This window comes from Echiichthys vipera (genome assembly GCF_963691815.1).
Source record: "Echiichthys vipera genome assembly, chromosome: 11".
Taxonomy (NCBI): Eukaryota; Metazoa; Chordata; class Actinopteri; order Perciformes; family Trachinidae; genus Echiichthys; species Echiichthys vipera.
This window is the reverse complement of record NC_139836.1, coordinates 9,594,620-9,622,350: the sequence shown is the minus strand read 5'-3', so window position 1 is coordinate 9,622,350 and position 27,731 is coordinate 9,594,620. Positions and strand designations below refer to the sequence as shown.

Genomic DNA, 27,731 nt, shown 5'->3' with positions numbered 1-27,731 from the left:
CACCCCTCTCCCCCACAAAAACACTGACAGATGGGCCCTTGTAACATGCACACATTGTCACCATAGCAGAATGCACGCTCTGTTGAGTTCCTAGCCTTATAGCTGCCTTTGTGTGTGTTTGTGTGTATGTATTAGAGATATGTGACAACAAAGGAATGCGTGTTTCCACCTCGTTTTGTTGTCTGTAGATGTCCTTTGTGGTTGCATCAGTTGTTTATTCATTTCATGTGAAACATTTCATCATGTCTGGCATTTTCACATTGCTGACAGTAGAATGGAAGATGAAATATAATGTCTGACAACAGGGTGACTTTTATAAGTGATTTCCATGTTTCCCCTCTTTTGAAAAATCCTTTCTTTTTTTTCTTCGACAGGACGCATGGGCCTCAACTTTCATCATCCTGGAGCAGAGCACATTATGCCATTAAATAGTAAGTCACATTTCATTGTCGTGCCCATCATCTTCTTCTCCATGTGGAATTTGTCTCAGTTTTACTCATAAAAGTGTTGCAGCTGCTTTTTATCTTTTGAAGGAACCAAGAATGGGTAGTGTTTTTGTGGCGTGTTCCCATGAAAAATTAAACACCCCCTAACCACAGTGGCCTATGTCAGTGTGCTCTGGGCACACCTGCCTACCCTTTGCTAAGGTCTGGATTCCCTGACACTGTAAACCTAGGACAGACCTCTTAGCACTGAGGCGAAGCCCAGTTGACCTGTGAATAGCACTTCCAAAAATACCCCAGCATGTAAGACTAGATTCCTCCTAGTATCCCACCAGCCGGCAGATGATCACCAGTGACAGGAGATGAGCCAGAGAGAGAAATCAGGTCTTTATTCATATGCTGCTACATGAATGCCACAAAGTTTTCCAGGCCAGGCCCTGTCCTTCCGTCTGCTCTTTATTTGTCTTTGGAGGTGAACAGGGACATGATTTCTTAGCGTCTTACACACCCATTTTTTGGCCATGTCCTCTAGTTATTTTAGGGACAATCGTATTTCTTCTATCAAGGATATCTGGACTGACTGGTAGGGCTGGGAATTGTTTATAAAATCACGTTGCAAGTACCAATAACAGTACCCTTAATTAGATATAATACTTACACATTTTATTCATTTCCTTTATGTCGGACGCTTCAATTCAATTTTATTTATTTACAGAGGTGCAGTAAAGCCAAACATTTTGGTGGCATCTCAACAGGCTGAACTACTAACTCCGTCAAATACAATCACACATTGCGGAAGAACACTTGCGCTGATTGGTTGCGCTGATTGGTTGCGCTGATTGGTTGCGGGCAAAACCATACAATTGTGGGGTTTTTTTAGGTTAGGGTACAAAACGGATCAAATGCAGGTATCATTTGACTGGAGAAGCTTCTATGCTAATTGGTATTTTGGTTGACACATTTACGGTATCAAGTTCCGCTACCCAGCCCCTCTCAAAGAAAACAGCAGAGCTCAGTTTCCTCAGGTATAAACATGGGTAAAGGCAGAGCATATGGAACATTAAAAAAAATGTCTTCGCTCCTTCCTTGTTTTATTTTTTTCCCTCACTCGTATCCTCGGAGAGCTGCTCCCAGATTGACGTTAAACTGTTGTGTCATGGGATTTCACTCAGGCAAGCACAAATCTTCCCAGTCTGTCAGAACTGGCTATTTCCGCTGTAGCCTGTGATGTTTGTAGACAGGGAAGCCTTGGTTTCAACTTTAAAGTGTTTTACTCTAGTGTTTCTCCTTCATTTCGTTCCATTAGCTTTGAAGCTTCACGCTGTGAGAACCTGCAAAGGCCCTACTTTCTCCGGATGGTGTTAGCACTTTAAGTGAAGAAGAAAGGATCGAGAGGAGTAAGCGTAGGTCCTCTATTCAGATTTATTAGTGGTGATCACTTGACAGCTCAGTAGACGTATCTGAGGTTTTCAAGCATAGCAGAGCAGGAGACCTCAGATTTATGCCCAGAGGAATCACCAGCTTCACTTTCAAACAATTTTCTTTCTCCCGGGCACCACACAGTTTGAAGTTGGTGCTTATTCTTAACCCTCGCTTTTCCCTTTCCTCTGCTCCCTCATGAGTTGTATTCTCTCTCACGGAGGCATCTGACGGTTTCCCACATAACGTTTACTTAATTTTGCCCTGGTTGCTAAGTGACTTTGTTTCTGCCAAGGCCAGACGGTGAGACGGCAAAGCTGCAGAGGGTCCAGGGTTTTTTCTGGATTGGAGAGCTAGATCTTTTTTAATGAAAACAGAGCACGAGAGAAGAGGCTCAGAGACAATATATCCTCTGAGAGAAGTCAGAGAGGCAAGTCACACAATGGGGCTCTCACAATGCAATAGGCCCATATTGGTTTTTGAGGCGACGATACTGCTTTGTGACTGATGCTTTTTGAGGACCAGGAGGATCTGTTTAGTACTGTTTCCCCCCCTGCCATCTTAAGCCGCATTTGTCTTTCCTGTGTGGCTTGCATTCATGGCACAGAGGATCCAAATTGAGCTTGTTTGTGGGAAGATTTCAGAGATGAGGGAAAGGCTCAATCACAATCTTGAAACAAGATGTGGTGTTTTTTTGCACATAAAAGCCAGGGTTTCTGCCAGACTATTGCAAGCCTGGCAGCCACCCCAGCCTAAGTTGATTCCTCGTTGGGCCTAAGCATCGAGGAATTAAAAAAAAGGTTGCCATTGTTTTCGACTGAGCAGGCAACACCATTATGTTGCTGTGCTTGGTTGTAGTTCACGTTCATGGTTCTGATTGGTCATAGATCTATCCAATTGTGTCTAGAAGCATTTGGCTCTGCACCGTTGATAACTATGGAAAATTAACTGAGAGGGCCCAGACTAATACACATTTGAGAGAAGTGGTGATGCCAGGCTAGAGGAAACCATGAATTGTTATTGAAAGCTCTGGAAAAAGCAGAATGTATTTGTCCAAATGAGCTACATTATTTCCAAAACTACGCAGATTTGAGAAAGGCACACCGATTACACCGGTAAAATTCACAATTGTTATTTGAGGCATTGCAGTGACACGAGCACTAAATAGATAAGACCGGCCATTTTGAGAACTGGCACATGTGACCAGCTGTTGATTAGATATGTGATCACAGCGCTGTACCTTCGCCCTTTCTTAGATTTAGATCTATCCAGCCCTGACATCATAGCTCGCACTCCACTGCCCCCCCCCCCCCCCCCCCCCCCACTGCATGTTATACTCACTTCTAAGAGCCCAGAGGCTGCCAGCCACCTCTGTACCCTCTCTCCTCCTGTGGGAAGTTTCCACTCGCACCTGGCCTGCCATACCTGACCTGAGAGCAACTTTTAATATTTCACCAAGGCCATGATAATGACTAACCTGCTCTACCTTCAGTCCTGCATGCACTCTGCTTTATGGCCTCATTTGAGAATATTCACAGAAGATTATCACGAACGCAAGCTATTGTGGGTTCATTAAACTGAGATTACGATTCCTGGCTACAGGGCGCCGCATTATGCTGCTAAATATCTCGGCCATTTCCGTGGCTAAACCTCACCTATCGTGCCACACTCCCCCAACATCTGCATGTGGTTGTTGCCAAGGCAGGTGCAGCAGGTTTAGTCTGGGCTGTTGCCAGGCTGTGATAATCACCTGAGGCTTAGGTGTGACCATCTGTGGTTCCTCTGTTGCCTTAGAGATGTTCCTGGTTTTGGTTTATTTCCACGAAACCCATGTCTCTGTATCTCTTTCCTACCCTTGTTCCTGCCCCAACCCTCTGTCTCTCCTTGTGTCTCTATTTCCCCACTGTGCTGACAAGCAGCCCGGAGCTATGGCCGCAGAAGAGGTAACGTGTGGCATTTTCTCTGGGGTTCTGCTTGCCATGCCGGCTGTGTCTCTCTCCGATGCTGAGGGGGGTCTCAATGTGGTGTCACTATCTGCTTTTCATCTGTGCTGTGATCATATTAATTTTGACACAAATATTTAGATGTTGTGCATTTAATCGACATGGGGCAAGGGTCACCCAAATCTGTCTATATGAATCTTGTTTTGCTTGATGGTGAGAGGGAAAAAAAAATCCGTCTGCCATTTTTCTTTTCTCTCAATTCTGAGTCGGTGTTCTTTCTGTAATGCTTATGATCAATTAGTGCAAATTAGGGATGTCACATAAGATCTGTTTGCAGTATTTGGTACAACAGATGGATGGACTCGCCTCAATTCTGCAGTCCACCAAATCAAACACTAAACCTTTTCAGATATTACAGCATGTTTAGTTGAAGTGCTTCCAAAATGAATCTGGAGGGTTTCATGAAGTATGCTGACTCAGAAGTGATTCATCATCTGAATGGCAAAGATAGGTGCTTCAAACATGGCTCATCTCTGATTTGATGTGGGTTTTTTTTTTACTAATTCTGTCTTTCTTCAGCAATGACGAAAGCTGCAGTGTGACATTTGTAAGGTCACTGCGCTATATGTTTCCGTTTTAATAGGAGACAGCAGATAGAAAGTGCAGTATTCCCTTAGTATGTAAAAATGTAATCAAACAGTCAAACCAACACCACTTGTTAAAATATGGCTAAAGCTTTTTTTCTCATACGAACTCCAGACAATGTCCAGTGAATCAGGTCCGCACATTGTCTTTAAGTTTCCCTTTCACACATGCAGCCCTTACAGACAGAAGTCTCTCCAGTTGCCGTCTTCGTGTAAATTACCCTTCTTCTTCACCCTCGTTAGTTTGTCCGGTTTTGCGCCAGCCACATGATAGAAACATCATCAAGAGGCCCACTCGCTCGCTGTGAATTCTCCAGGCAATGAGCCGCTCTATTCACACATGGGCTCAATCGGACATTACACAGGTTTTGTACAAGGGAGCTTGCAGGGAAAGTCTATCTAATGTCCGATCCAACTGATTTGAACCTTTGCGTTCTCACATACAGCTCCTTCGGGTAATGTTTAGATCATTTCATGTTTGTAGTGCATGTGTGTAAGAGGCTTAAAACTTCACTACACCAGTGGAAGCCTCGCAGTGGGAAACATCATTTGTGTCCAACAATGAGAGAATACCATAACCATGCTCATTACCGATTATGTGCAGCAGTTCAGCATGTTGTCGATAAAGAGCGGTAGTCACCAGAGAGTTCCCGAGACGACATTACAATATCATGATTAGGATTTTACGCACACAATAGGCCAAAAGTATACCTTACACTCTTTCAGCACTTTGTAACCTAGGAATCATTATAGGTTACATTCTTTTGGCCCTGGGTGTATTTTATAGGTTCCTTTTTTATCAGTCATTTTACCTGTGGGGAAAGACAATATAATATAACATCCTCGTCAGATAACAGTCAGAAATATGTGGATGCGTTGAAGAAAACACCTTACTTTGTTGTCAGACAGTTTAGTCAGAATTATGAGGGTGATCTCAATCATATCCACACTGATTCTGCGACAGTAATTGTTTCCAGATGGGATTAATTCATGTCTCCCACCCTCCCTCCCTTTTTACTTTACACTCTCTGTCTACCCCCATTACCCCTTTCTGTCTTTCTGGTGTCCTTTTCTTTTCCTCTCCAACCAGGTCGTTCCTGTCTTTTTCCATTTGAAGATGGTTTCCTCGACGACGGTCACGGTGACCCCTCCTTGACGCCAGGCCTTAACTCGCCTACCCGCTGTCAGAACGGCGAGAGGATGGAGCGCTACTCCAGGAAGGTCTTTGTCGGAGGCCTCCCCCCTGACATAGATGAAGGTAAACAAAGGATCCTTTTTAATTTACTCTCTTCTTCTTTAGTATGTTTACTCACGTAGAGAAAGATTTTCACTTCACTTCAGGCTCTTCTTTATACTGCATAATGTATAGTACATTCACAGCTGGAAGCCTCCAAGTGCTGTTAATCTTTGGCTGTTTGCCACTAACAGTTACACTAAAGTATTTGAGCCTGGCTTAAAGGCACCTTGACACCCCCGTTAAGGATATTAATTTAACACTCCGCTAAGCCCCTGTAAACATCTGTTAAAAAGTCTGCTGTTTCTGTTCAATTTGAAGCTTTTACACCAGTGACTTTTGACAGGTTATCAAAGGTTAAGGAATAGGTGAACATTTAAGGAAATAAAGCTTATTAATTTTCTTACGGAAAGGTAAGAAAGTCGCTGTTGACGATTTTAATTTTATCTACAATTAAGCAGTGGTAGATCTGCTCAGATACTATATAAAGATGGACGACATGACAGCTGGTCATTTATAGATGGTAACCCTAGATCTGCAAAAATGCTAGCAAGACTGACTGCACGATTGCATATCCTCAACCATCGAGTGAGACTTTTGTAAAACTTGCTTTACCATCCAGCCACAACCATGACGGCTCCCCACAAGTGAAGCCGAAACACCACAATCTTGTATTAATTTTTCGGTTTAGTTTGGTTTTTATCTTGTTATTTGATTATATAAAAAGGGGGAGCAACGTCATGATTGACAGCTGTGATTGGATCACTACTGTGCAGACTCTGGCTCCAAGTGATGTCTTCAGCACAAGATGGCGGTGCCTTTGTCTGTGATATTTTGGCTTCATTTTTGTACAGTGGGAGGAAGCGAAGAAGCGTCCACACAGCAGTGGCCAGAAGCATTATGTTTTGAGTCTGTCTGTACATATATCCATTGGCTCTCTCTGCAAGGGATTTTTTATTCAAATGTGGCAAAAACATCCACTTGGACTCGTGCTGTGTCCCAAATCGCTCATTTCCACCCTCAAACTGTTTTTTTTGAGGGTGGAAGTGCGTTCACTCTGGAAGTCGGTCAAATGCAGTGTACTGCATTTGCACTCACTGGGGGAATTGAGTGAACTGATCGTGTCAGTACATAGGGCACACGGTGCATGACAGGACACTCACTGCAGTGTGCCATTTGGGACACAGCAATGGATTATCATTTTAGATTTTGGAGGTCAAAGGTCAAGGTCGCAATTATTCGTACGCTAATTATAACAACATTTTACACACATGTCTAATAGGATAAAATGATTGAGTGATGACAAGGTCAAAGGTCAACTGTGACATCATAATGTTTAGGTCAATTATTCAACACCATAACGCAGGAACAGAAGGAGAGGAATTCGGTCGGATTCTCAATTGGTGACACAATCTTGAAAGTGTGGTGATTGTGTAGATCCACACCCTGCTAAAAATACACTTAATACCTTTAATTTCTTCAAAGTCTTCACTACTTGTATTATGCATCTATAAGTCTGGACTGACATAGATGTAAACTGCAGCTTGACTGGTTGGTAGAGGCATACAACCGCAAGCTGGTAATTCTAGTTTACCCTCAAAATGTGAAGATTTTTAAAACTCTTGCAATACTGGGGTGCTAAATCATGGACCAGTTACATCATGGACCTGTAATTGTTTCCATAATCAGCAGTTTATTGTTAATGTGAAATGTTTACTTTCACATGTGTTTACACTGTTGAACAAGCACATGATGCGCAATAGTTGCCCTTAGCAGGCTGAAATATTAATGAGTTTCCACAGCACGAGTCAGGCCAGTGCAAACTGGATGTGCCTGGCATGTGTTCCTGTTTAATGCAGTGGCTACTACTGCAGCAAGAGCACAGCAAAAAATAGAAACTGTGCCTTCCTCAGCACTGAGTGTGGCTCTGCATCAAGGCCTTTATGTGCTTGTGACATGAACAACTATAATAGATATATTATCATGCAATTAAAATAACCTTCAACTCTCTTTTCTCTTCTATTTTCATCATTTTGACAGATGAAATCACCAACAGTTTCCGTCGCTATGGGCACCTGGTGGTAGACTGGCCCCACAAAGCTGAGAGCAAATCGTACTTCCCACCAAAAGGTAACCACAATTTCTCAGAGCACAATCTGTATTTTTCCATCAGACATCAAAGTCTACACCAATAAATATCACCTCGGGTACGTCGCCATTATAGAGTTTTCTCAAGAATCATGTTCCCCAGAACTCATGGCTCATGCTGGGCAAGCATGGTGGTTTCTGTTTATCTGAGCTACCCCCTGTAGTCATCTCACAGAAAGACACACACAGCATATAATGACTCTGTACCTAGCCACTGAGAGTTTTGACCCAAGAACTGTTTGCTTGAATGAGCACCTGAGGAGTGTGAAAGTTTTTCTCCGTTCTGAGCAGCCTCTCAGGTGTCATTTTCAGGCAGTTGGTCAGAGTAGCACCACCCTCTTCCAAACCTCTACATCACTGCTTCTAGGAGACCCAGGAGCTGCTGCATGTCATATTAGGAAAGCTATTAAAGATGCTCTGGAAATAACTGACATTCCGTAGGCAGATGGTAATATGCTGCATCTGGAGGACCTGCTAAAATCTCTGCCAGTTTCTCCCCCACTCTCATTTTTCAACATCTCTTTTTTTAGCTTGGTAGGATTATTTTGAATAGGCTTGACTCTACTAATATCCAAAGCCAGGAGGAAAAATGCAGCATCCTTTTAGGGGAATGAATGAGCTTACGGCAGCTGGAGGATGCCGCTATGTAAGGGGAGGAGACATGTGGGACTAGTGATCTGCGTAGAATTCATTTCACACTGTAATTTAAAACGCCCAACTCCAAAACTGTAAGGGAAACTGCTAAAATATCCTGTTTGTATCCCACTCTCCATATTAACTGCCAAGGGAGCTTGGGCAGATGCCTGGTGACAGAGTTCTTAGCACTATTAACTTCAGGCTTGAGAGCTAGTGCACATCTGCATGTGTGTGTGTGTGTGTGTGTGTGTGGTAGTGCGTACTACCATTGCGTGGACTGTGTGACGGCTGATTTACAGATGTGGGATTCGCATCAAGAGGTCATCGGCCTCTCCTCGTATTAAACGTCCTTCCAAGCTCAACCGAATGGAAGATAGTTGTCACTTTCCGTCCTGCTTCACATTAAGCTGCCGGCGATGTGTGTCTGTACAGTTATGAAAGTGTTTCGGTTTATAAATGACTCATATTGTGGCTCAGTTCAACTTAAGGGGGCAGGCTAGGAGTCATTTTGCTGCTTGCAGAGAACTGGCAGGAACAGGGATTAACTAACTTTACTCAATGCTCTTGTGTCTATCTGCCACTTTTCTGTGTCTTATTTAAAGATTATATGTGTGGGGGTGGTGTTTTCTCTTTATCTAGTCTTTTCTTATCCAAGATATATTTTATTACATTCCTTTGTTCTAAGTTTTTTTTTTGTAATAGCCCACAACTTTACTAGTTGGATTCACTCTCACCAGCCTCTGTTTTCAGCTAACAAGCTCTGATGAACCTACTGCACACTACCTGCCCAGCAACAAGCGACAGACAAAGTTAGAAACTGGCTTGACTATAGTGGAGCAAGATTTATCACTCAAGGGTTTGTGGAGAAGAATTTATAATTTTTTTAGACTGGGCTTTATAAATAAAATGTACGTATCATATATTTTTTTATTATATTATAATTTATTGTCTTGAAAACCAACTGATAAGGAAACATGATATTTTAAGCACCCCCAAATTTGATGGCACAAGTACATTTTTGGTGGCCCGAATATAAACTTATGTAAAAAAAATACTCTCTCGTAGAAAACCAGTAGAAAACCACAGCACATTACGTCCTTAGATGTTTCATATTCTAGCCCCCCAAGCCTCTGCTCTCTGCCTTATTGTTTTCTTAGAATGTTGAACTAAAAGGCGCAAATGAATCGGGATGTCTAAGAAGCTTCAATGACTTCAGCGGCCTTGTCCCAGCTGTGCCCGACGGAATCCAGGGGTTACGTTGTTGAAGGCTTGCAGTATGGGGACTTATTTATTTATTTAGACAGTCTCATTCTAAAGAGACACCTGATGAAACTTGGCGGCCACAGGGGGCCACCTACAGGGGATATTTTGTGGCCACAGAGTTACTGTTTGTGGCCACGCTCCATAAGTCCATGGTTAATGTCAAACCCTGTTCTGGGTCTAATGGATGTGTAAATAGGCAACTGCTGGTTAACACTGTTGTTGCCAATAAGCTTGAAATGTTAGGTAGCTGTATTTGATTGGGGGATAGAGGGAGGAGGAGGAGGTAACGTCAGCACGCTGGAACATGAACGCTGGGAGCTATAAACTGCTACAAATGCTAATGCTCACGTCATGCTGCAATAACAGTGTGTCAGACTTGTTTGAAGCCTTCAAAAGGTTACAACTGCAGTTTGCTTTGGGCCGCATCATCATCAGCTTTTTTATGATGATGTTACATGAATCCAGCAAGGCTCAGAGAAGTGGTTCAGTGACAACAATCGCAGTATTACATCTTACTGCATTACTTAGGCCTCTATGTGTCTTTTCACCCTCGCGCTAGGATTATATGCAGCGAGAGACTTCAAATTTAGATGATTAGCGATGCTTGATTTCACCCCTCCTCTACTCTATCATTGAAAATTGCTCCAATGCCTCGGAGCCTGTTTGTTTTTAGGAGAGCAGATGTTTGTGTCTCCCTCCATCCATCCTGCCAAGCCGCCTTCTTCTTCTGCTGTCAGCAGTCGGTCTGTTTACATTTTGTGAGTTACAGTCCCCTGCACATTTATTTCTCCCTCTCTATCCTCAGAAGGATAAGATATTTTACATGAACTGTTGGCTTCATCTAGGCTTTCACTGAAAACTTTTTGGAGGTTTGCTCTCTTGTTTGGTCCCATGTTTATCTGATGGTGAGTTGCTGATTTATTTCTCAGTCAATTTGGTCACCAGGACCAAGCATGTCTGTGTCCTCGCCTATGCAAAATGAATCTGCAGACACATGTCTGAGGATTAAAAGATAAGCCTGGATTTAAATGTCACTTTGTGACTGTGCAGTTTTATCTAGTCATCATGGATTGGGTTTCAGCAAAATCAACACAACTTTCAGTTGATGTGGTAATGGAGTGAATAGGATAGCAATGTGGGACTTCTACACAACTGCGGTATGTGCAATAAGTAAAGTATTATCTAGCAACAGGTACTGAGGCATTACTTTCATTCTGCACTGTATTTTTAGACCATTGAGACCATCGGGGTTCATAACTTAAAAATCATTGAGATAATTTTCTGGGAGTTGCTTGGCATTGAACGCGTAAAGGAGTAGCGTGCATGATTTAGTGGTATTTAGCAGTGAGGTTGCAGATTTCAAATATCTGAATAGCCCTTAACCACAATTAAGGGGTATTCAGATGGTTCCATCACCCCTCTCTTTCCAAGCGGATATAAGAATCTACGGTGGCCTTCAGGTTACAGAAAAATATGTAAGGCCCTCCCCAGAGCCAGTGTTTGGTTTGTTCACTCTTGGCTACAGTAAAAACATAGTGGAATATGTGGAAGAGGACCCAGTCCCTCTATGAATATGAAGGGCTCATTCTAAACTAGCGAAAACACAGTACACAATATAAAATACATTAAGAAAACATAGTTCTGAATATTATATTCAGTTTCTGCCAATAGATCCACTCTTTAGCTCATTTTCTTTATTGCTAGCTAAGGTAGTTAGCTAAGAGGTCTGGAGATGGGAAAACGGCTAGCTAGCTATAATGTGTTAATTAGTGAGCTTTAAAGGAACCGCCAGACTTCAATACCTATGGACAGAGTCAGACTTCCAGTCTTAGTTCTGCGCTATGCTAACAGACTTCATATTGAACACACAGAATGATAGCTTCTCATCTAACTTTTTACAGTAATATAACTCTAACTCTCAAGGATGCGAATGACTGTATCCCAAAATGTCAAACTATTCTATTAATACCTGTCTCCCATTTAAAGTAATGCCTAGCCTAATGCTATTTTTAGGTGGTAGTTTGTCATTGCAGTTAGTGACTTAATGTCTTTGTTTTTACGGACGATTGACAATTAGTCTTCAGGTTGCTGTTGAGGTAACCATTTCTTTCTTCATGAGTCAAATACTGCTGGCCTCTATTACAGGAAAGACTCTGTCTTGCATGAGGTCACTGGTTTGTCTGCGCAACCCAGGAGGCACTCTGCATATCGTTTGTCTGTAAATAGTGCTCTTTAAGCTGGAAAATGCTGCGGGTGTTCGTATTCCCTTCCTCCCCGGACAGTGCTGAGAGCTCAGCAGCAAAGCCCTATAAATCTCAGGCACGAGCCACTGCAGCCACTGCAGCCACTGCAGATCTGCGCTTTCCTCCCGTGGTGTAAGCCTCTGCACTGCGCAAGGCTGATGGGGAAAGATAGATCCTCAGCTCCATTCAGAATAAATATCCGAGCATTAAAGTGACATAGAGCCCTATGGAGATCTGGTACAATGTAAGGCATATTCAATCTAATATGCACTGCCTGAATTGAGTAGCTCTGTTGTTCAGGCTATTAACCAGGAAGACGTATCATGTCCTATTTGAACAAAATTTGAGAAAGATAGGTGACATATTAACCCTCTGAGACTCCTCTTTGGTTGGACAGATAGCAGGTTAACAGTAGGTCCACCATAGAAGTGTGCACATCATCTGAAAGCTGGAAACGTGAAGATTCATTTTAAATACAGCTTAGCACTTGATGTCTTTCTGTGTTTTTCTAGTCTTAAATCTACTGCAGTCAGGTTTTGATGGCCATTGTTATGCTCTATTATGTTTCATAAGTAGCTGTTTTCTGGTAGATGTCACACAGATTTGGGGCAGGGGAACTGTAAAGCAGTCTATTTTCATGAATTAGGCTTTAAAGTGTGCAAGATGATAATGGGAAGGTTGTAAAATGTGTTATTTGCCTGGAAGTTAGGCGTCCTCACTTGTAAATTTCAATTTTGCACTGACAGGTTGGAGGGATGTCTTATACTGTAAGTCAGCACAGGGCTTTTACAGTGCTTTCACTGTGGGATTGAGTGTAGCACATGGAAAAGATTGCCTGTCTGACTTTCCAGGCCTCTTGCATCAGTTTGGTAACTTTCTAACAGGGCCCATTAAATTGGGAGCTATGCGGCTGTCTCTCCTGCTCCCGGTGTGTTTTCAAACTTTTTGCATGCCACTCATTCATGCTGCTTCTCTCCTTCTCTGCCTACCTTCACTACCCCCCCCCCCCCCCCTCTTTCCATCTGTCTAACTCCTCTCTCTCTCTCTCTCTCTCTCTCTCTCTCTCTCTCTCTCTCTCTCTCTCTCTCTCTCTCTCTCTCTCTCTCTCTCTCTCTCTCTCTCTCTCTCTCTCTCTCTCTCTCTCTCTCTCTCTCTCTCTCTCTCTCTCTCTCTCTCTCTGTGTCTCTCTCCTGCCCTGGGTCATGGAACACGTTGTTCCCTCCTTCAGACTGTATGAGCTGCTGCCAGCTCTGCCTTTTCATGCTGTTTTTTTTTCTGTGCAGTTGTTTTTTTTCTCTGAGGGGGATGTCAGTGCAAAACCACATGATTTCTCTCAATGACAAACCCTCTTTATGTAACCCAGCAACATAGAGACAGGGGTGATGACAGGGCACGTGGAGAAAGATGACCATGCACAAAATCCTCTTTATGGCGTGTATTTTTTTGCGGCTGGTCCAGAGGGGAGTTGGCTCTGTGCTGACCAATAACAAAAAGACAGAGATTAGCCGGTCACTTTAAGCTGCTGAATGCAATTAGTTTTGCATTGTGATTATTATTTTTTGTCCATGATAATACAGCTTGTTATTGAATAGAACATTATATCCCCACCCAGGTTGTTAGCCTGCTCTTGACTTTACAAGGATCATAATAACAACCGCTAAAAACATTTAATCAGCTATCTTTAGCATGCAAACAATCCTTCACATGTGTACATGGTAATGTGTTAGCATTGAGCAGAATCTGATATTGATCCAAAAGGGACAAATGGAAATTTATGGTGTCTATGTTGCCATCAGTTAGTAATGTTTCAGTCCTCTCAAGGACACACAGACCTGCTTCTCCACACCCACTGCCTTTTTGTCTTACTGATTGTGTTGCCATTATTATAATATTATTATTTTAAGTATTTTTCTGTTTTTGGCACATTCCTTTACCTTGGGAGTGAAGTACTAAGCAGCCTACTAAGTGAGGTAATTATCGTGATCATTTTTTATTTTAGGCTGTAAATACTTATTTTTTTCTCCTTTGTGTTGATAGAATTAACACTTAATAAAATCAATCCGTCCAGACCACTGGATGTGTGGCACTAGATTTTTGTTTTCTTGATGAAAAATGCCCATTATAATTTCCCAAAGCCCAGAGGGAGATCTTTCCCAATTGTTTTTTCAGACAGATACTTGTCATATGACAAAGATAGGCATCAAACAGTTACATTTTGAGAGGCTGGAACAAATTCATGTGTGGCATTTTTGTTTGGAAAATGACAGAAACCATCAAGCAGCTGTTGTGTTTCTGTCTATTCACCTATAAACTGCTTAAGCTCTAATTCAATTCAGTTTTGTGTTCGGTGGATGCTGTTGTTAAAAGGTCCCATATTGTAAAAAGTGAGATTTCCATGTCTTCTTTTTTATTATAAAGCAGGTCAAGGTGGTATCTGAATACAGTACTAAAACGCTTAATCCACGGAGAAATGCACACAGCTTTTATACAGAAACTGTGACTTTATACGAGGCATCAGGACTTCTGTACTATTGTGATGTCACAACTAAACTATATATATGTAGAAAGTGCTGCTGAAGTGCTGTTACAGTCATTCCTGTGCTGCAGTGACGTTTCTGAGGCACTGTACTGTACGTACTCACACTGTGCAGAGTGAAGATGCGAAAGACTTTTCAGGAGGGGCTCTTAAAGAGACAGGCGTGAAAACGGAGCATTTCAGGAAGAGGGTGAATACAGGTATATTCAGATAAACGGTATGTGAAAAATATGGTCTTTTTTTAACATTAAAGCATGTAAACATGTTCTAATAGTAACCCTAAATACAAGTATAGCCCTGAACATGAGCATGATGTGGAACCTTTTTATTTGTCCACTAATCTGTGCACATAAATGGTTTAATTACACTAGAAAGATTGTAACATTTCTTATCCCATATGTTGAGCTACAGAATTGTCTGCTGATCTTGATGCAAATGTCAGAAAGACACACGTCACATCTTTGTCACAGGGGACACGTCACACGCATCAGGATATGCGTCACGAGTATACAGCCACACAGACAAAAGCCACTTTCAGGGCAGCAGCTGTTTTGAGGACACATACACCTGTTTACACACCTGTTTTTTTTTTCATTCCACCTTTGATGCTCACTGCCTTTTCTTGCTTCCCCACCCTTCCTAGAACAGCACACACCCACACCCTTCCTCCTTCGCGATACACACTCAGACCTATGCACATGCCACTGTTGACTGGCTCTGCCGAGTCAGGCTCTTTTTCTCCTTTCCTCTCATCTGCAGCAGCTCCACTCAGGAATGTTTAAAGTAATACTTGACAGTTGCACATTCCTCTTTGCAGTTTTCACTCATGCATTTGTCTGCATAAGTGCGTGTGTGCGCGTGCGTGCGTGCGTGTGCGCGTGCGTGTGTGTGTGCGTGCGCGAGTGCGTGTGCGTGTGCGTGTGCGTGTGTGTGTGTGTGTGCATGTGTAAGTGTTATCGTCTGCACTTGTGCATATGTACCAATCCCTTTTGCTCCCCTCATACAGCAGCTCATATTCCCCTGACTCATGGGTGCCACAGGTGGTGCTGGGCTTCTGCTAGCACAACCACAGCAATACAAAAGTAATTTATAACCCATTCAGAGACGCCTGTGTGCCCCAATGTCTGCTGATTTTTGACGGTGTTACAAATATATTCTCCCTCGTCTCTTTTGGCAGGGTATAGCGTTTTTATTATTCGGCTGTCAAAAAGTGCCTCTGGGTTCAAGTTTCTTTGCCCTTTCTCTGTATAAATGTGATCCCTACTGCTCGCCAAAGCGCCGCACTGTAGCGTTGTGTGATGGATGCACCCTATTGAGTTGGATTTTTTTGTCCCTCGCGAAACAGCTTAATACCTCTGACCTGAAATAAGGTCTCTGCTCTCAATGTTAAATAATTCAACAGTACAGAATGACTGGCTGTCTGAATTGCTTTCTGCCGCGCAAAGAAATCACCAAACTCTCTACCTGAGCCCACTCTCAGGGAAGAGCTGCAGTGTGTCAGACTTTTTTTTCGATTTTGCACGGTTCCTTTAGAAGTGGAGCACTCTGAGCCATTTAATCTGAAGAAGCGCAGGCAGCAAGGTTCCGGCTGTAAAGAGTCTTATGGAGGCAGGCGAGGCAAATGAGGACAGAAGAACAGGCCACAAGGTCGTATGCCTGTGTGGAGACCAAGTAGTCTGAAAATTCAGACTACTGAATAATTACAAATAAAAAAGCGTGGGGCTTAGTCATGGGATTGTGACTAGTCTGTATGAAATAACCACAAGGTAGAGCCTATTTTTGTGTACTCAAGTTACAAATAATACGAATGAAAATCATTGTGTATTTTCTCATTTTGTTAAGAACTTTAGTTCAAAATTAACATAATGTTGCTTGGATAAGAATGTAAAGAGTCACCCAAATGACGTTAATACTGCCATAACTTAGCACGACCGCTGTGATACAAACAACATGGAAAAATATACTGTATACGATATCCTTTTTTTTTTTTTTTTTTATCATTTTGAAGAAATAAATCTTCCTTCTATCACCTTTGTCCATATTGCCCAGAAGGACCCACAATATCTGCTCACGATTGTCAAATCTTGTGTTATGTAATTCAGTTGAAGTTTGATTGGATTTTTTTCAGACATCGAGCTCACTGAAAGATGATAAATGATCTCGTTGAACTGAATGCATTGTTGTTGTAGCCCGAAAGAATGCCACAGGTGTTAATCTTGTTTTTTTCTCTTCAATCCCCTTTTGCTCTTTCCAGGGTACGCTTTCCTGCTCTTCCAGGAAGAGACTTCTGTCCAGGCCTTGATCGACGCCTGCATCGAGGAGGATGGCAAGCTCTACCTGTGTGTGTCCAGTCCCACCATCAAAGACAAACCGGTATGCGCCGGACATTCATGAAGCAGAAGCAGATTTATGTCTGAACATGACCACCTTATTCCCCCATCAGTCCTAAACTACAATTCTTTATTAAGACACACACACAGTTATTGGTATCCTATCATAGAAATTGCACAATAAAAATCGGAATACAGTTAAAATATATAAGAAAACAAAACTGAGAGTGTGCAGCCACGCTAACAGCTCTGTGAGGCTGTACTTATGCAAATTGATTTTTTTTTCAAGAATTGTTAAGCTTAACAGGTATTATGTTTACCGTGTTAGTTGAGCCTGTTAGGATGCTAACATTTGCTTATTAGCATTAAAACAAAAGGTTCAGTTGAGGCTAATGAGAATGTCATTAGTGTTGGACAAATTGTTTCCCTTTTTTCCTCCTTTCTTCTGTAGGTCCAGATCCGTCCCTGGAACCTGAGCGACAGTGACTTTGTCATGGACGGCTCCCAGCCTCTGGACCCCCGCAAGACCATCTTTGTAGGGGGGGTGCCACGGCCCTTGCGTGCAGGTAAATAACTCATATGAATGGAGATGTTCCATTTTTGCGATCCCCCAGAAGCTTTTAAATTGTCTTCATAACTTTGGCTGCCACAGAGCACAGAGGCTGGGGGCTATAATGAAAGTTCTCCCTGTGAGAAACCAATCCTCTACTTGGGTTTCCAGGAAGCAGGCCAAGTGGTCGTCATGTTAAGAATTCATGGTGTAATGGAAGGCTCAGTCTTTCTGTTCTTGGGATAAACATCGCTGGCTGGTTTGCAATGTGACCCCGACTAATTATACCAGCAGCTTGAGACTGCTGCTCTGATAAATAGTGCAGTAGGGTAGATTTTTACATCACTTAATAACAGCGTCAATCACAAAAGTCAAAGTTAAACCTTTCATGTAGTTTTTAAGCGAGGTGTAAAGAAACGCTAAAACCGACTTAAACTCACTAAAACTCCTGGCTTCAGCGCTAATAATCTCTTTTCTTCACCTCTACTCTCCAGTGGAGCTGGCTATGATCATGGACCGGCTGTATGGAGGTGTTTGCTACGCTGGCATCGACACTGACCCAGAGCTCAAATACCCAAAGGGAGCCGGCCGCGTGGCCTTCTCCAATCAGCAGAGCTACATCGCTGCCATCAGCGCTCGCTTCGTTCAGCTGCAGCACAATGACATCGACAAAAGGGTGAGGGAGTTCATGCTCTTCATTCACAACATCCTTCCTCTGAGAGAAAGCAGCTTCTCCACCACAGCTGAGGTTTTCACAGTCATTCCTATGGCATGCTGCAGAGCTGAACTCTGCTTGAGCCGTTTCCCATGTATCAGAGCTTTCATTACAGCCGGCTTTTCAGACTTAGCGCAGCCTACAATAACGGAAGGCCAGGCCCGGCTGTGCAATCACTACGGCCTTTGGCTGCCGGAGTCCCGACAGATGTTTCAAGTTGCAGACACATAGGGTTGATTTAATTATAGTAGGTCCCTATACATGTATATCCACTCAGGCTGTGCTGTGGCCTGGCTATTTTAGGCACACCGGCCAATTGCAGCGGGACAGATCGTGACCAAGAGAGACTGGTTGTCAGCCAGGAAGCCGAGCCTCTGTAGGGCGGGGCAGTCCACCCCACCTCAGCTATCACCATTGATGGGAGTTTAGAATGTCTTTATTATGACTGGAACTGTGTAATATAAATAGTACTCAAAACAAGTAAAAAAAAAACACAACAAAGGGTTTAAAGACATTCATTTTAATGTTTTAATAAAAATTTAAAAACTTTTAATATATCCATCGTAGATAGTTCATGTTTTTTGGAGGAAGGTTGCATGAGTTACTTATCCATAGTCAGCTCTCTAGCTAATAAACTGACAATGGAAGTACCTCATATAACCCCACTTCAAAAAATCCAAACTATTCCTTTAAAAGTTGTGGTATGCGACAAGGGAAGCTGTTTTTGCCACTTTTCTTTCTCATTTATTCTCTTTGCTCGCCTTCAGCATCCACAGTTCCATTAACTGTAAATGTCTCTTGATGGTAAAATATAGGAGCTCATTTCATGTCCATTGAGTTGATATTGATATTTAATAGAATGGCAGCCTTGTTTCTGCTTGGCCATCTTCTTATTTGTCTTGTGTGAGGTTGTTGCTCACAGCGATGGAGATTGTACTGTAGTTGTTACAGAGTTGAGCTAAGGGGGACGGTCTTCTACTGTTCAAGGATTTAATAACCTTTCATTTTGTGGCCACGCTATAACAAGGATAGCAACCACCCCTGCTTGCTTGTGCTCTGAGGCGTTTCCATGGTGACTGAGCTCTCATTTCTTGTCTTCTGGCTTAGTGGTCAAACTCATTTCACTGGTGGGCCAAAGGATACCTGCTTCAGTCTAGCCTGGTTTTATTTTGGAAAATTGCATTGGAGATTGCCTTGCGTGGCGTTTGTGAATAAAGGCTTGAAGGAGCTAACACACCTGGAACAACATCTCATCTTCAACCGCTTGTCCCTGTCGGGGTCCCAGGGGGCTGGAGCAGATCCCAGCTGACCTGGAACAGCATAGTTATTGTCACTTAAGCACGTTTACATATTATTATTACACTCACATACTACATATATTTTGTCGTTTTACAGTGTAGTCTGGCATGAAGAAGAAGATGCCAGTTAAAGGTCCCATATTATATTGTAAAAAGTGAGATTTCCATGTCTTTTTATTATAAAGCAGTGGAGGTGCTTTAGAAATACTGTGAAAGTATCAAAACACTCAATCCACAGAGAAATGCTTTATTCAGAAACTGTGTCTTTAAACGAGCCGTTGAAAAGGGAGAAATATATGGTCGGCCTTATTCATTCACATGCATGTCACTCAGAGTACAGTTCAGTCTATGAGTCTGTGTCTCTCTCCACGCAGCAGGGCTGTTTTTGTCATGTGATGCCGCAGGGGTTAGAGGTCCAAGGTGGGGCGATGAAGGCATCGTTTAACAAAGTATGCAGTTTCGCCATCCAGGCGACAACGTCACAGGGGGCGTTTTCAAATCTTTCCACTCTGGGACCCGGTTACAAAAGATACTGTTTTCAGGCTCCGATAACGCCGGCTGCGTGTGGATGGTCAGCCAAAACGATGCTAAATTTGTGCGTTTACAGGAAAACGCGCCTTCCTTTGGACGGGCCCTAAAACTATACATAGAAAGTGCTGCTACAGTCATTCCTCGGCTGCAGGGACAGTGCAGAGACACAGAATGCAAATGCAGAAGACCCAGAAACACTGCCCAATCAGACTAGACCTGGCCTTTTTCATAAAGAGAAAAAAAAAATGGAGCGTTAAAGTAACGTAAAGCATGTAAACATGTTCTAGTGGAAACACAAAATACAAGTATGAACCTGAAAATTAGCATGATATATCCCCTTTGAAAAAAATTTGAAATGTGGATGAGACTTAACTCTCATTCTCCTTCTTCCCAGGTGGAGGTGAAGCCGTACGTCTTGGACGACCAGATGTGTGATGAGTGCCAGGGGGCACGCTGTGGGGGGAAGTTCGCCCCCTTCTTCTGTGCCAACGTCACCTGCCTGCAGTACTACTGCGAGTACTGCTGGGCCAGCATCCACTCGCGAGCCGGCCGAGAGTTTCACAAGCCACTGGTAAAGGAGGGGGGCGACCGCCCTCGACACGTGTCCTTCCGCTGGAGCTGAGGGGAGGGGGGGTACAAGTCAGCCCTGCCCCGGAGAATCCATGCCCGACCCCTAAAAAACCTCCCGCGCCCCTCCTACCCTACAGGCTGGGACAGTGCTGCAAACCCCCCTCCATAGCCCCACTTACTCCACCCTGCTCCCCACAAACACCTCATGAAAAAGCAAAAAGGATACCGTTCAATACATGGGACTTTCTTCATACCACGTGGCTCTGAAGTCATTATCTATGGTTCCCCTCTGATGAAGCATTGTGGGGAAATGAAATGCGAAAGTCTATCAGCTTAGAATTTGCACTTTGGCACAAAATCTCACTTAACACACACAGGATAGTATGTTAGACACCTGGCTACTTTCATTTCCCCGTTTTTGTTGACTGGGCGGTGTGGTACGTCCTGTGGGACCCCTTCTTACTGACACAGAGGTGGGACCATAGAAATATTTAAAAAGTATATATTTTTTGTTTTGTACCTATCTATACATATATAGATAACTTAAATTTCATGTAAGAGGAGCATGCACTTACTTTCAAAAGCTGTAGTTATATTGCCCCTTCTAAAAGAAATAATTACCAAAGGCAAATGAAATTAATGCTAAATAGGTGGCATAAGATGTAGCAAGACTTAACAGCTATCCAGTAGTGTGGGCCTGTATCGCCCAGAGTATAAAATAACACGGCTATATTCACTCTCAATTTTGACTCTGAAAATATTAATACCTCATATTTGCAATCAGATTAGTTTGCTTTGGATTTCTAGGTCTTTATTTTTATAATAACATTATTTTTTAGTGTTATGTAAACGAAACGCTTCAATAGCTTTGCTGCTAAATCCATGGTATAAACCGATACCATAAGTACTTTATTCGGGGAGTGTGTAAAATAATTACGGATCAAGAGAAGCACCTGGTGTTGTAGAATGACGAGCTATCACAGGGGGGAGGGAGGCGCCCCCTAGATGGCGATGGCTACCTTTGTGGGGGTCGGGGTGGGTCGCCCCTAACTGCATGTTTATTTCAATCAGGTTGCTGCATGCAATAGACTTTTCAGTATCATGTCTACTATTGGATTCTGCCCATGTTTGCACAACACACTATAGACGTACGACTCGCACGAAACTGGACAGAAACAGGGAGAACTGGTCAAAGGAATCATGGTGGCTTCGCGTCGCTGGTTGGGCAGACGGGCCGCGCCACAGGGCGGCCAAAGCGGACGGTCCCTGCACATGCGGGCAAGAGAATACAACCAGGCGACAGTGGAGGAAAAAAAAAAACAACCTTAATAATCACAAATCAAATCAAATGTAGGATTACCATTTAAAACTGTCTATGATAGGTGAAGTACTTTTTTGCAGTGATTGTTGATATAATTGTGCAATTTTTTTATACCGTATGTAGTTAGGTCTGAGTATGCCTAGAACTGTGATTCGCTTTAACTGTCGTCGATGTCCGACATAGAAGTCCTGTGAATCTTCATAACTAGTGTATGCACACGTATATATGTTCTCTTGTAAACACACTTGCACCAGTGTACACAGAAGCCTCTCGACACACACACACACACACACACACACACACACACACACACACACACACACACAAGGACGGACGGCTGTCTTTCTTACGCACACAAACAGGCCTACAAACAGAGTCTGATCTGAAGAGAAGACACAACAATGTGAGCTTAAACTGAGAACCGTGATCTTTTTCTTTGATTTGTTCCACCGTTGACAAAAGCGCACGTTTACGTTCTCAGAATGCAACCAAAGAGCTCACATGTTTTTAACACACCACCTAAACACGCAGAGCGAACAGCCACCCGCGGCCCGTACGGCCTCCTGCGGAAGAGCCGAAGGTGCAGTCCGTTAGGTGAGGAAAGAGGGCCGTTGGGAAGAAGAATCGGGGGCGGGTGGGTTAAAAACGAAACATTGAAGCTACTGGAGACTTGAGGTTGATAAACAGAGCTGTGCACATGCTCTCACTACATGACTGGGGTGGGCGAGGTGGGTGGGAACGGGGGAACGACATTGCTAGAACATGCAGATGTGCAAGCTGGGGTTACCATATTTTATCCAGAGTTCTTTTTTTTCCTGCAAAGCTTGAAGTAATGGACCTGCTAAAAACAAAAGTGGTGGACATATATATCTTTTAGTTTTATTCAAAAGGTTATGGCACGCAGTTCAAACAAGAAAGGGCGGGTGAGGAAGGGGCGCATAGAAATCAAAGTATTGGCTGCTGAAGACGGGGCGGCTCTGGGGTGGGTGTGAGAGTGGGAGTGGGAGTGGGGCGGGGCAAGTTACACTGGTTTTAGCAGTTTTGTGGACAATCCAAACGGGATCCTACATCATTGCAAGTTAATGTGTCGTCCCCTTTTTTGTCCGTGAGTCGTAATCGTCCCGTGCGCGCGCCCCGCAGTCCCTTTCTCGTTTTAGTCGCAAACTGTTTTTTTTTGTTTTTGCTTTAAAATCGATGTTTTGGTTGTCCACGAAAGAGTAATTGAAACTAAGCAGAAGATACTTTTTTTTACTGATAAAAAAAAAAAAAGAGAAAAGGCTAACCATGAGTAATAATAAGTATCCCTACGAAAGTGAATTCTGGGTGTTTTTGTGACATTTATTTCCCCACCCAGACAGGTTTTCTATGTTTGGTCCTTCTCTATGATAGATATTTGTTATGCACTACTCTTTGTATCGGAACAGTTTTCAACAGTCAGCAGTTGTTTTTGTTAAAAGACAAACGGGGAAAAAAAAAGACGATAAGGTGTGCTTTTCTGACTGACAAGATCTTTTGCAATACCTCAATTTTGAAATATATTAGGAGAGAAACTGATATTTTCTAAGTAAGTTTATTCAGATGAAAAAATATATATTAATTTAATTCTTCAAGAGAAATGATTTAACAGATGGTTGATTTTTTTATTTTTATCATGCTTTGCTTTTGTTTTAAGAATTTATTTTTTTGAAAAAGACAACAACTGAAGGAGTTAGAGCTTTATAACTAATATAACAATGTAGTTAGTGAGTGTACAGTCTACTTTATCACAGTAGACGTGAGGGTGAGCGTCCCACTGGTCAAATTGGTCGACAAAACATCAGAGAAGAAAAAAACTATCAGGTGCTCTGAGAGAAAACTGAACATATTTCCCACGTTTTTGTATATTTATAACCAATCATTTACTATGCTGACCAGAGTTGTGAAAGAGATCTTCTGTTCATTATTTTTTTAAGAGAAGTTTTTTATGTTTCCTAAAAGTATGTGCTCCCTTTTGTTTTGTAAAAAAAAAAAAAGAAGCAACGTGACCCTGATTTCGTTAGCCCGACGTCATCGGGAGAACAATCAAAAGAGACTCGTGAGAGTCGCTGAACAGCTGGAGGTAGAGAGACAAGAATGTTCTTTTTAACACGAAACACACACGCGTGTTTTCACCTGTAACTTGATGGAAAAGCCCCCAAGGTGCATCAATTAACTGGTGGCCTTCTATTCACGCAAGACTTGAATTAGTCCCATTTTTTTAAGGCTAAGAACCTTGATTCTTTGTTGTAATGTGCAATACTGTTTGTACTGTTTGTAGAAAAGAAGAAAACGAGAAAAAAAAAAGAAGCATAAATCTTTATTGCAGAATTATTTTCATTGCAAGCATTGTGATTCACTAAAATCATTTTCTACTGTGTATTTACCTACTCTACCTGCTAGTACCTTCCAGTAGTAATGTAGCCTTTGTACTGAGAAATTTTCATTATTTTTAGAAAGTTTTTTGCTAAAAAAAGAAATTGAAACATATTTACATATTTTCATTTTTATTTGGTATTTCTTCTTTACGGACTTATTTCTCAACCATTAATAGTTGTTTCTGGGGGAGACTTTCATATCTGGTCAATGTCATTAATATTATTTTGTATTTTTACTTGGAATAAATTAATTTTATTATGCTAATTCTTTAAAAGTTTATTTTTTTCTCGTTTGTGTTCACTTTTTTTCATTTTTTGAAGCTGACAAAAAAACAACAACCTTTGTAATATTGTTACTAAAGTGTCTGGATTGTTGAAACGCTGAGCTTTATGTGTTAACTCGCTGATGTCGCTTACATTGGTGTGAAAAGGATCTAAAGAGGAAAGGAAAAAATGATTCACAAACAGCAGATTGGTGGTCGGTGATGTTCAAGTGATACGCAATGTTAACAAATGAATGGGCAATAAAATAAAAATGGCAGAATGGAGCGTACATGGAGTATGTCGTGATGTAACTGTGGGAGATGGACGCCACCGAGAGTTTACATGTTGCTTCTGCTAATCCAATACTGCTACCATGAGCACTGACTCCACAGTAACATGCAGTGGAGGGCAGCGTTTCCTCCTGTGATATAACCAACAGCTCCTCCTAAAGACAGAGCCGTGTCACATCCTCCTCTCTGTAGTGGCTCCGCTCCCTGCAGAGCGCACCAGTGTGATTGTATTTAAGTATGAATGTAAATGTAGAGAGTCACTGTCTAATATACAACGTTTGGGAAGAGCATGTTGTAGAATCTTAATTATTCATAGGAGGTGATGGTCTAAAATGTTTATTTTTATTCCACAACTTTCGATTTGTATCTGTACTATGAGTTTTTTTCCTCTCCAAAATCCAACATCTTGATCTGCCTTACAAAAGAGTAGTTTGACACTTTGGGAGATACTCTAATTTGCCTTCTAGCCAAGACTTGATTGACACCAATGTTGTGTCTGTACAATACTACAGCCAGGAGGCTGTTAGCTTAGCCTAGCATACGCACCCTGCTTCATAACCTTTGGCAAAACTAGCTCGTAGTGTTTACACTTTTGGTTTGTGTACATATTAAACAAACAAGATATAACATGTCCATAACGTAAACATTTCCAGGCATAGCCAGGCTAGCTATTTCCCCTCTGTCTACAGTCATCATGCTAAGCTAGGATAATTAGTCATTGGCTGTAGTTTTGATGAGAAGATACAGCTAGTGGCTAGTTAGCTTAGCATAAAGACTGGAGATGGTGAAAAGAGCTAGCACAGGTAACAAAATCAGTGTAAAAACGCACAAAGTTTTATCCAAGAACAAGTCCTTCATATAACCCAGTGTGTTTTTTTTACACTTTTAGTTTTTGTATGAATTTAAAACAAACAACATAAAATGTGTACATGAAGTAGCTTTATAGGTGCTGGTAGCCATATCTTGTAACCTTTGAACTAAGATAAGCTGGCTTTCCAATATATATGCTAAGCTAAGCACACCGTCTCCAAGCTCGAGCTTCATAATTAGCGACTGCACAGACATGAGAGTGGAGATCTATTTTTCATCTAACTTTCAAGAAGACTGCGAAAAACGTGTATTTCCCCAAAATGTTGAACCGCTTCTTTAATTTCAACTGAAGCGTTTTAGACGTCCCATCCTGTTTTCATCCAAAAAAACAACAAAAAAAGAGACCTCAGTGCTCATGTGAGAATGTTATTTCTGGCTGTCCTTTTCTACCAGTTTATACAGCTGATGCTCATACCCCCCCCCCCCCCCCCCCCCCCTCCATGTCTTCTTACTAGTCCCACACCTCCCTTTCTCTCTCTCCCCCTCTCTCTCTCTCTCTCTCTCTCTCTCTCTCTCCCAGGGCTCTGTATTATTCACCACCATACCACCAAGTGTTTATCTTCTGGCCTTTTTTTGTTTGGAGTTTCTCTTTAATCTTCCACCTTTTACCTGAACTATAACGTAAACTGTATGTGCAAATGAAAAAAAAAGGTCATGATTTGGATGATGGCAACCAATCAATATATTCCTCTCTATAGATCTACGTATGTATTTCATGTAACTAGACTTGGGGTAGTGTACTGTATATTCACTTTGCTTCATGGGCGTTCTCTGGGTAGGTAAACACTGTCGGTCTCGTCATGTTGTGATCTCAAAATAGATTTAAAAAAAAAAAAGATTGATAATGTGCTTTTTTCACAAACATCCCACTACTTTTGAAATGTACATTTGTTTGTTTTTTTAATGAAGGCACCTGTGCTTTTGTTTTCTATGTTTTTATTTCCTGACGTGAACGCTGGTTCCGTCTTGGGGAGGCTTTTGAGATTATTGACTTGGTCTGAACCTTTTGCAGTAGAACTGTGATTTGAAAAACATGGAGCTCTATGCTGCTAATGCTTACTACTGCTTCGGAGTTTGTAGTTCCCACCTTCATTTTTTCCTTTTTCTGTACTAATAAGCAAAATCTTATTAAACGTAGTTGTATGACGCTGTGAAACCTTGTGGTCTTTGGCATGGCATCCTCTCCCTGTCCGTCATCTCTGTCCCCTGTCACGCACCACGTCTCAGTAAGGAACTGACCAGTACTAACTCGCATTTTGGCCCTCAGCAACTTACTCGCTTCCCACATCTGTCCTGTGAGTATAATGGATTCATGTTGGGGCAGACAGACCATCCAGAATAATCACTTTATGCATTTGACAAAACAATCTACCCACAGAGTGTTCCATGGGATCACAGCAGCAGATGGAGTTTGCCCTGGAAAAGAAATCTTCTACACAGAAATGTTTTTATTTTGAAAATCCATTTGAGTTGATGTAGTTTTAATTCCCCATTTTAAAATGTGAAGGTCATTTTAATTCATTTATTTTTTTGTGTCCACAAATTCAGATAGAAAACCCAAGTGGCGAAGGTTAAAAAAAAAGAATTCTGACTTCAAAATAATTCAAACAAAAGGGGTTTGTACAGCTTTTATAAGAGTAAAATGAAAGCACTTTAAAAAGTTACCTAAACCAAAGTGAGTGTGTAAATTAAATACCAGATTATGCTGAAAAATCAAAGAGTATATAAGAATTCAAGCATATTCCCAACCTTGAAAACAGTTCAAATGAAGCCTTTTGCATGAACCCTGAAAGTTACTGGAATTAGATGGGTGAAATTCAAACCTGACACTGAAACATCTGTTCTACGGGGACAATCAACGCAGCCATGTTCTGTCAGTCACGTGGTCCAGGAAAGACCAGCGGCTCAGATTAGCTGCTGTGTGCACTCTTAATATGAAATCATGAGCCTGAAATAACGTTCTGAAATTGTAAATCTTGACCTTATTTTCTCAACATTTAAAAACAAGTACGTTCAGTCTTCAAACTGAGACATTTGTTGGTATTCAGTCGTGATTACACAATGGAGGTATTTGGTTGCTTATGAAATTC

The 27,731-nt window shown here is 42.0% G+C and overlaps 1 protein-coding gene across 3 annotated transcripts in view; it reads left to right on the top strand.

The window, feature by feature from the left end:
- cpeb3 (cytoplasmic polyadenylation element binding protein 3) overlaps positions 1–22,522 on the top strand; it is a gene marked incomplete at its 5' end in the record, with an annotated part of 40,063 nt that extends 17,541 nt beyond the window's left edge. For all 3 annotated transcript variants that reach the window (XM_083923352.1, XM_083923351.1, XM_083923350.1), the window contains 8 exons: positions 375–431; positions 3,782–3,805; positions 5,540–5,707; positions 7,724–7,813; positions 16,764–16,882; positions 17,291–17,405; positions 17,884–18,065; positions 20,328–22,522. In XM_083923352.1, the coding sequence (XP_083779478.1) occupies positions 375–431; positions 3,782–3,805; positions 5,540–5,707; positions 7,724–7,813; positions 16,764–16,882; positions 17,291–17,405; positions 17,884–18,065; positions 20,328–20,555 (983 nt within the window). In that variant the 3' untranslated portion in view covers positions 20,556–22,522. The remainder of the gene's footprint in view (positions 1–374; positions 432–3,781; positions 3,806–5,539; positions 5,708–7,723; positions 7,814–16,763; positions 16,883–17,290; positions 17,406–17,883; positions 18,066–20,327) is intronic.
- Between the last annotated feature and the right edge of the window lie 5,209 nt (positions 22,523–27,731).